The following is a 10,000-nucleotide window of genomic DNA, read 5'->3' on the forward strand; positions in this document are numbered from 1 at the left end:
TACCCCCCCCACCAACCTGTAGGCTACCCCCACCAACCTGCAGGCTACCCCCACCAACCTGCAGACTACCCCCCCACCAACCTGCAGGCTACCCCCACCAACCTGCAGGCTACCCCCCCCCCCCCCACCAACCTGCAGGCTACCCCCACCAACCTGCAGGCTACCCCCACCAACCTGCAGACTACCCCCCCCCACCAACCTGTAGGCTACCCCCACCAACCTGCAGGCTACCCCCACCAACCTGCAGGCTACCCCCACCAACCTGCAGGCTACCCCACCAACCTGCAGGCTACCCCCACCAACCTGCAGGCTACCCCCACCAACAGACACAACAGTGTGCCAGACCTGTGACCCGCGTCAAGGCTGCCAACCCACTCGAGGTAAACTGGAGAGTCTTTTACAAGATCAAGACATCCTCTGCCATTGTATCAATCTTCCCCTCGTGACTGCCATACACCTCATCAATCCGTATATATGTATGTGTATATATGAAGCTTTGGGATGCACCTAATAAGCTTAGATAACTCTACAGCTACAAAGGTCCCAGGGCTTCTCAATATCAAAATCAATGGGATGTATAATACACCTCATTATACACAATAGCTAAAGTTGAAATATAAGTGTAGTCCCACACTAACTGTCTACCATTCTTCCAGGGGTTCACAGTGATCCTGTCTGGACGACCAACAGGCTAGTCAGAGTTGCAAGGCATTAGGTAACGAGGTTCTCTCTCTGCTGGATACCCGGCTGTGGTGAGGCTCCTATTAATAATGTAATTTACCTCGCTGTGTCTTGCATGCCATCCTCCTGTCCTTTGGCAGAGCAGGCCATGCCGTACGCACTTGTCGGCCATTGAATTGCCGCAAATACACCTGTATTCGGTGTGGATTGGGGCAGCGAGGTGCAGAGCCACAACAATTCGGAGGGCCTGTAGTGTGAGACGCGTGCTGGTTGCTGACATTGGGGTTGCTAATAGGAAATCACCTGCATGGGGAGCTTCAACAGCTCTTAAGTCGGGCAGTGTCATGTGGTGGTGTTGCAGCTGCTTGATCGAAAATGGGGCCATCCCAGCTGGATTACTTGTGAGCTTCAGGTGGTGGTGGTTGAGGTGCTGGTCCTCCAAATGAGATCCATTTGACGATGCAGTCTGTAAAGCTGGGATCTTGCGCCCCTGCCTGTTGATCTAGGTGATCGGGAAGGATTTCCTTCACCAGGTTGTCAGATGCCACTGAAGAGGACAGGAACGCTGATATAGCAATTTGTGTTGCTGTGCGAACGCCGAGGCCCCAGAGTCTGACAGGAAGGGAGGCTTGTTTCTACTGCGAGTCGCTCAGAGAAAGGTTGAGGGCTTTTTCTAACATTGATTTCTGCAAGCTGTCGTACTCTCTTTTAATATATTATATATATATATATATATATATATATATATATATATATATATATATATATATATATATTTGATATTTACATATACATATCAATAGTCTTTTTATATCCCAAGTGATTCAACAGGAGTGATTCTCTATACAAAACACTTTACATGTATGGTGAGTCACACGTTACTAATCCTGCTCCACGCCCAGCCAACTGGGCGGCAACCTTACAGTCAGGCGCAGGCTGCACCTACAGTTTGCAAATTTTGGATACTTGGCTGAGAATCCCTGCAGTATGTCATTATGATTGAAGTACTTACACATTTCTTGAACACAACTGATGGTGTGAATTCCGCTGCTTTTTCACATTCCATAATATAATGACGCAGAATATGTGAATAGTTCTGCTGACAAAGTTTACATTTGGTCAAATCTACATCAGCGGATGTTACAAACTGCCTGAGGTGCTTGTAGCCGAGCCTGAGCCTAGCAGTGGTAACATCTAGAAGTCTGCTAACCTTACCTATAGAATGATGATAGATGGATTAACTGTTGTGAATTTCACTTTGCCTCAAGTCTATTAGATTTTTGTTGTTGTTGCCGGAATATTACTGCCCTCAGACTGATCAAAGGCAGTCCAAGATGGTAACGAATTCCCCGTTTTACGAGCAAAAATGTTGGCTAACTCTTCAGTTTTATTGTGCATTCGGAGGCCTGGAAAGGAATCCATAGGAGACAAATTTTGACTCCATTCCACAACCCCAGAAACCCAAACCCTCATATTCCACAACCCAGCAAATAAAATAAATTATTTTCTACAAACTTGACCAAAGTGTTACAACTTACAATTCCTAAGACCAAAATAAACTGGGAAAAGACACAATCAACAAAAAGCTCACACCATACGTAAGGCTGCATGGCTGAAAATGGCCTTGGACATAAATCCAGGCGTCTCGGGGCATAATAGTGTGTGCAGAGCATGTCTCATGCTCACTACACTCAAGCCACACGGGTGTGTGGACGTGCGGACATGCGCTAGGCGGCCTTAGGCATGCTCGCGCCTTCCACGCAACACACGCCAGACAGGGAAAGGAGACGTGCGGACATGCACTAACTATGCTGCATGGCGTATGTTCGTCCACTGCCTGCCACGCCCACACCGGTCCCCACAACTTACCTAACGTTGTTACTCTTGGAAGTGTAACCCTAACCCCACCGGGCTCTGAAGCAGCCACAGGTGACAACATGTCCACGCACGCCGCATCAGGCCCTCACTCCTGGAACTCTATGGTCATTCAAGCATCTGAGCATCTGGAGACAGCCAAGATACTGGTGTTATCTCCGATGCACTTAAAACAGCGGAGATTGCGCCACTACACAAAGGAGGTAATAAACATATGAAACAAACAATAGCACTATCACACATCTCATAAATAAAAAGTGAGACGCTCCTGCCTCTTACAAATGGTTGATCACAATGGTATATCTTGAGGTTATCTTGAGATGATTTCGGGGCTTTAGTGTCCCCGCGGCCCGGTCTTCGACCAGGCCTCCACCCCCAGGAAGCAGCCCGTGACAGATGACTAACACCCAGGTACCTATTTTACTGCTAGGTAACAGGGGGAATAGGATGAAAGAAACTTTGCCCCATTGTTTCTCGCCGGCGCCTGGGATCGAACCCAGGACCACAGGATCACAAGTCCTGCGTGCTGTCCGCTCGGCCGACCGGCTCCCCCTTATAGCCTTAGCTCCCGTGGAAGACAAACAAAACGCTGATGTAATATACACAGATTTCGCGAAAGCTTTTTTCAAGTTTGACCATGGTGTTATTGAACACAAAATGTGCACAAAAGGAATTACTGGTAAAGAAGGAAGATAGATCAGTATTTTTATAACGAACACAAAGAGTAGTCAACAAAGGTACTGCTCTTATTCCAGTACTTATTCTCATTCTGATATCGGATACTGACAAGGCCACTAACTGCATCAACTGTGCTGCATCATCCTTTGCAGATGACACTTGGATTTTGATGAGAGTAGAATATATAAAGGACACAGAAAACCTCCAAACTGATGTAACTCAGGTCTTCCAATGGGCCTCAATTCTCACATAACGCTAAGCCAAGCATGGAAGGATATCAAGAAAATCAAAGAGAACAAATACTGCACAGATCTCACACCTTCATCCCTTGCAGAGAGCAACTGAGCCTGTCGATGCTTGGGCCACTGCTTCCAGCTTTGACAGTCTTCCTCTGGCCACAGAGAATAATCTATTAGATATAACGATGGAGCAAGGCTTCTTGAAATTCATGCTTCATCACGAGGATGACTGCAACACGCTTTTTGTTGGATTTGAACTATATTCTTCTCTATATAAAGACAAAGCCGCATCTCCAGGAGAGGATTGAAGTAAATGTCCCACCCTAATGCCAGTACTTATGGCATAGTGTCTACGCTTCTGCTAGTGCCAGGAAATCCTTTACCTGAATTGTATGCAGTGAGCTATATAACTGGGGAGCTTCCAAAGCCATGGACCAACAGCCTTCTTATTCCCATTCCTAAACCTAGCAAGCCATCCTCTTGTTTACATAGTACCTATTGTGACAGTTGTCAATAGTCACGAATTCGTATTACTTAGCTTTTAGATAGTAGATATTGACTCTTAGGAATTCGTTTATAAAAAATGAAGCTAAAAAAAATTAAATATTCTTAGGCCTAGTATAGCACATTTTTGTACTATGTTAGGCCTCAGATTCCGTGTATTAGGCCTAGGAAGATTAGGTTAGGTTAGTTTCTCAAAGCAAAACAAGTACAAAATTATTTTCCGATTTGTCCAACTCAATAGTTCAGATTTCTACTTTGTAATTGCGTTGTAGGTCGGTATATATACTATGGTGCTCATCGTTACTGTAAGTACTACTATGAGAGGAGGATGGGCTGCAACCTAACCAGCAGAGTGCCTTCCACCCAATATCTCTTACTGGTTGTGCTTGTAAGTCTTGAGAGGATGGTTCTTACCCGTCTCGTTCATTGAATTAGAGACTTCTTGTCTGCCCAGATATATGGCTTCACGCATGGAAGGGGTGTACGTCGCTCAACTACCTCCTTCCTCACTGCATACTGAAGGGTCAAATACCTCTTTCCCAGAGTTTAAGTCAGCCTTTGACATTGCTAACTGACACGTCATTCTGAGTGAACTTGCCAAGATGGATGTTTGGGGATGGCTTCTTCGTTGGCTAAGAAGCTCTCTATCCAACAGGAAGTTATCTGTACTGTTCCAGGGTCGTAGAAATGTAACGAAACTTTTTGAACTGGGTACTCCATACAGAAATGCCCACAGTCCTACTCTCATAACAATAATCAATACGCTCCTAAGCTCAAGTGAGCCGGAGGCCTAGCGAATACATCATGAACTATGAGGATGATACAATGATCTTCTGTAAACATATATTAGAAATAGAATTTGTCCCAGCACCGATCTCTGAGGTACTCCGCTCGTTACTGTTCGCCAATCCGACTTCTCGCTTCTTACCATAACTCTTTGGCTCCTTCCTGTTGGGTAGTTCCTTATCCATGTTAGGGCCTTGCCTCCCACCCTCGCCTGCTTCTCGAGTTTGAATAGCAGTCTCATGTGCGGTACTGTATCAAAGGTTTTTTGGCAGTCCAGAAATATGCAGTCTGCCAACCTTCTCTGTATTGTCTTATCCTCGTTATTTTATCATAAAATTCCAGAAGGTTTGTTAGGTCACGCTGTGTGTTGGGGGGGCGCGTGCGTGCGTGCATGAGCGTGCGCTTGAGATTCAGTTTGCGAGCCCATTATGTGGCTCTAACCCTGTCCACCACCACTCACGGGATGGCTATGGGGGTGCACAATTAATGACTAAATAAAGGAAATTAAATATAAGACAATCAAATCAAACAATGGAGAGAAAAACATACAAATTTGAAGTAATAATTTCGAAAGATCTTACTTTCAACGCACACAATACGGTAGCTGTCTTGACTGTAAGAAAAGTGAGAGACTGAATAACAAGAACATTTCAGAGAGATGCCAGACCAATGACGGTACTGTTCATGACACTTTATTATTATTATTATTATTATTATTTTCTACCACAGACGTGGCCACACATTTACAATGCTAACCAACATATATACATTTTCTTCTGTCCTCCATGGACTGGTGCTGTACTGTTGCACACTTAGAGCCCCAGTCACAGCTGGAGAAGTTGCCGAACTGGAGAACATGCGGAGATCTTTAAATGACCGAAGGAAAGGGAACTATCAGGAGAAAACGCCCAGTCATTACGACTAAATAACCAATTCAATAAATAATCTAAATTATTGAGAATGCTTTAAGCTTCGCAAACTGTATTTTCTAGAGAGCAGGCGAGAATTACATAATAATTTACACTTGGAAAATATTAGAGGTACTAGTTCCAAATGTGGACAGGGAAGTAAGTAACACCTTCCTGTCATGCCAGGAGGTATGGCAGGAAGTGCAAGGTGGCCACGTTGGAGAGTAGAGGTGCAGTAGGAACACCCAGACACAATTCTATCAACATCAAGAGTCCAGGACTTTTCCACACTCTCCCTCTACACACAAGGGGCACAACAAGCAACTTCTCACGGTGTTCAAAACAAAATTGACACACACACCTCGAAAGGATAATTGATTAACCAGGTTGTGAATTCTACGCGAGACTGTGAGCAGCGGCGTCTACCAGCCTGGTTATAACCACCAGGCACCAACCAGGAGGGAAGAGTGATACCCGGAAGCATGAGAAGGTAGGTGACACGGACTGCCTCAGCCTTAACCAGGTGTAGTTACGAGAGCTAAGCCGGGCGAGGGGAGCACACGTGTGTCTGGAGCAAGTGACCTTTGTCGCTCGTGGCTCAGGCGACCCGCTGATGGCCTCACTAACACATCAACTGTAGCAGTCCACCTCACGCTACGGCCCGCTCCCCCTTCATATAGTCTAGGGTACCTGCACAAATGCAGATGTACCTAATGTATTAATAAAAAAAAATCCGCCCGCGTGTGGCTCCTCCTGCCTCCCACTGTGTACCCGCGTGTGGCTCCTACTGCCTCCCACTGTGTACCCGCGTGTGGCTCCTCCTGCCTCCCACTGTGTACCCGCACACACTTGTACTTGCACGCTCAACACTCACCTTATACACTCTGGTTCTTGTTGTGTCTCCCGCATAATGGTGTGGTTCAACACCCTCTGGCTGTGTTACCAGACCTGGTTTTACAACTAAACAAAATTCGTACAAACTGCATCGTCATCTAACTTATTGTTGACAATTCTCAGAGTATAGGCAGGGAAGTCTGTCTCTCCTTCACTTGCCTACTTATGAGCGGGAGTGAGTCTCAACTCTTGGACCCCGCAGCTATGACTAATCACAGGCAGCTATAGGCCTACTTCTATTCTTTAACACATTGTCATATATGATCTCCAAGTTGTGGACGAGGTTTGCTTGCTTCCCCCCCCCCCCCCACACCGTTCCTTTCATTTGCTACTGTAACGATGAGTGGTTACTTCTATTAATCACAGATATATGTGTGTCTCTAATGGCCATATTCGTCCCGGCGTTCAATATCCTGGCATTAAACATTGAATTCCTCAGATTAGGCAAAATTGTAATTAATTTTTGTCAATAAAGACGTTAATAATAATAAGGCATTAACAGGCTGCTTCTCTGCCGTAATATCTCTTGAGTATAGCTCCACAGCAAGTGGCTGCTAACCCTTAATTCTAGCATCGTATCTAAACTCAAACTGTATTTTGAGGCAAACTGTATTTTGAGGCAAACTGTATTTTGAGGCAAACTGTATTTTGAGGCAAACTGTATTTTGAGGCAAACTGTATTTTGAGGCAAACTGTATTTTGAGGCAAACTGTATTTTGAGGCAAACTGTATTTTGAGGCAAACTGTATTTTGAGGCAAACTGTATTTTGAGGCAAACTGGATTTTGAGGCAAACTGTACTTTGAGGCAAACTGTACTTTGAGGCAAACTGTACTTTGAGGCAAACTGTACTTTGAGGCAAACTGTACTTTGAGGCAAACTGGATTTTGAGGCAAACTGGATTTTGAGGCAAACTGGATTTTGAGGCAAACTGGATTTTGAGGCAAACTGGATTTTGAGGCAAACTGGATTTTGAGGCAAACTGGATTTTGAGGCAAACTGGATTTTGAGGCAAACTGGATTTTAAAGCAAACTGTACTTTGAGGCAAACTGGATTTTGAGGCAAACTGGATTTGCCTCAAATATTTTCCATGTACTTCCTTGTGGCTGGGAGCATTGTAGGGCTTTCCAGAGCGGGCGCCCCGACCTTCCCGCCAGGCCCGCTGGCAGAGTCGCCGCCTCACTACACCCAAACCTTCAGTTCTCGCAGCTCCAAGTCCGTCCTAAGCACTGCGGTGGGTTTGGTATATCTACCCTACATAAATATCTTATCAAGTTCCTTTCTGAACACAATTCTGGGGCCAATTGGTAAATGGGAGTTATGAGCTTGTTTATTGCCATACAAGTATAAGGTTTTGCCACATGTTCACTCCCCAGGCACTGTGGAGAAATGCCCGACAGACCACTGGAACATTATCTAACACACTGTACACTTACAAACCCATTAAGATTTCAAATTAGATTCAACAGAGCAGAAGAAGTTGTTAAACACATGGGGCAAAGAACTTACCGAAGCGACCATATGAGTTATAAATACTCATACTCCGCCCAAGTAAAACAGAAACAAGCAACACTTAGTGGGTCAGCCAGAGGCTTAGGGCCTCGCGCAGGAATATCCGACAAAAACTCCCCCAGGCATTGTGTTTCCCCTCCACCCGACCCTCTCCCAGTGTCTTCCTTTACTGTGTGTGCCCAGGGCTCTCCACCATGTTGCCTCTACCTCCCATACCATCATCTGTGGCACATTGTGGCACTCCTGGCACTCCTGCCACATCTTCCTTCCTCCTCCCCTCCACTCTCACACTGGGCAGTGCCCCGCATGCTTCACTCCACCTGGGCAGTGTCCCACATGCTTCACTCCACCTGGGCAGTGTCCCACATGCTTCACTCCACCTGGGCAGTGTCCCACATGCTTCACTCCACCTGGGCAGTGTCCCGCATGCTTCACTCCACCTGGGCAGTGTCCCGCATGCTTCACTCCACCTGGGCAGTGCCCCGCATGCTTCACTCCACCTGGGCAGTGCCCCACATGCTTCACTCCACCTGGGCAGTGTCCCGCATGCTTCACTCCACCTGGGCAGTGTCCCGCATGCTTCACTCCACCTGGGCAGTGTCCCGCATGCTTCACTCCACCTGGGCAGTGCCCCGCATGCTTCACTCCACCTGGGCAGTGCCCCACATGCTTCACTCCACCTGGGCAGTGTCCCACATGCTTCACTCCACCTGGGCAGTGTCCCGCATGCTTCACTCCACCTGGGCAGTGTCCCGCATGCTTCACTCCACCTGGGCAGTGTCCCGCATGCTTCACTCCACCTGGGCAGTGTCCCGCATGCTTCACTCCACCTGGGCAGTGTCCCGCATGCTTCACTCCACCTGGGCAGTGCCCCACATGCTTCACTCCACCTGGGCAGTGCCCCGCATGCTTCACTCCACCTGGGCAGTGCCCCACATGCTTCACTCCACCTGGGCAGTGTCCCGCATGCTTCACTCCTCTCTCGGCAGCACAAACAATAGAACATCACACTATAGAATGAAAGAGCACTGTAAAAGATCTGGAAGTTTTCATGTCGGAAGATCTTACTTTTAGAGAACACAATCAAGTAGCTGTCACAAGGAAAATAACAGGTTGGATAACAAGAACTTTTCAAACAAGATATGCCACACCAACGATGATACTTTCAAGATATTAGTGCTCTCTAGAGTAGCCGGCACATTGTTCCACACTAACAGCTCCAGTCAAAGCTGGATAAGTTGCTGACCTGGAGAACGTGCAGAGGACCTGTACTGTTTAAAATATTTTAAACTATATTCTTTAAAGTGCAGATGAGATAAATACAAAACAATTTACACTTGGAAAATATTAAGAGAGGAGTGGTTCTAAATTTTCACGCAGAAATATCTTCTTGCGAGACCAGGAGGCATGGCAGGAAGTGCAAAATATCCCTGTTGAAAAGGAGAGGTGCAATAGGTACGGCGAGAGACACTTATCAATATCAAAGGCATAAGACGTTTCAACGGTACTTGTAAACATAAGGGGTCATAACTAGCCGACACGGTCTTCAAAACACAACTTGATAAAACACCTCCCAAAGATACATGATCAATCCGACTGTGATTCATACGTTAGACGATAATCGGCGGCGTCTGGCAATCAAAATGACCAGGACCCCCAATGAGGACGCCTGGTCAGAGACCGGGCCGCGGGAATATTGTTCCTAGGAAGCACCTCAAGGTAAGCCACTCCTCGACACCACTGCATCCCTTCCCCTCTACATGTTTGGGATACTAACCTGCACCTCGATCGCTGTATACTTGGCTCTGGTAAATATTCATATTAGGTTTCAACAAGTTCATCAATACAGTTTATGTTTGTGTGAGTGACGAAGTAGGAGCGGCCGAGGGCCAGACCGGGGCCAGCTGGGGCACTCTGCCACCC

At 46.6% G+C, this 10,000-nt stretch overlaps 2 protein-coding genes across 3 annotated transcripts in view; one reads left to right on the plus strand and one right to left on the minus strand.

Annotated features, from left to right (window-relative positions):
* Window positions 1-10,000, minus strand: part of LOC123757962 (uncharacterized) — an 82,297-nt gene that overhangs the window by 38,303 nt on the left and 33,994 nt on the right. The gene's annotated exons all lie outside the window — the stretch shown is intronic.
* Window positions 8,384-9,151, plus strand: LOC123757760 (uncharacterized). Its single transcript, XM_045741597.2, has one exon. It carries the CDS (start codon window positions 8,384-8,386, stop codon window positions 9,149-9,151), a length of 768 nt encoding a protein of 255 aa, XP_045597553.2.

This window comes from Procambarus clarkii, chromosome 40 (assembly GCF_040958095.1).
Source record: "Procambarus clarkii isolate CNS0578487 chromosome 40, FALCON_Pclarkii_2.0, whole genome shotgun sequence".
Classification (NCBI taxonomy): domain Eukaryota; kingdom Metazoa; phylum Arthropoda; class Malacostraca; order Decapoda; family Cambaridae; genus Procambarus; species Procambarus clarkii.

What these genes read in the sequence shown, in the direction of transcription:
- LOC123757760 (XM_045741597.2), top strand. Translation starts at nt 8,384, where the DNA reads ATGCTTCACTCCACCTGGGCAGTGTCCCACATGCTTCACTCCACCTGG.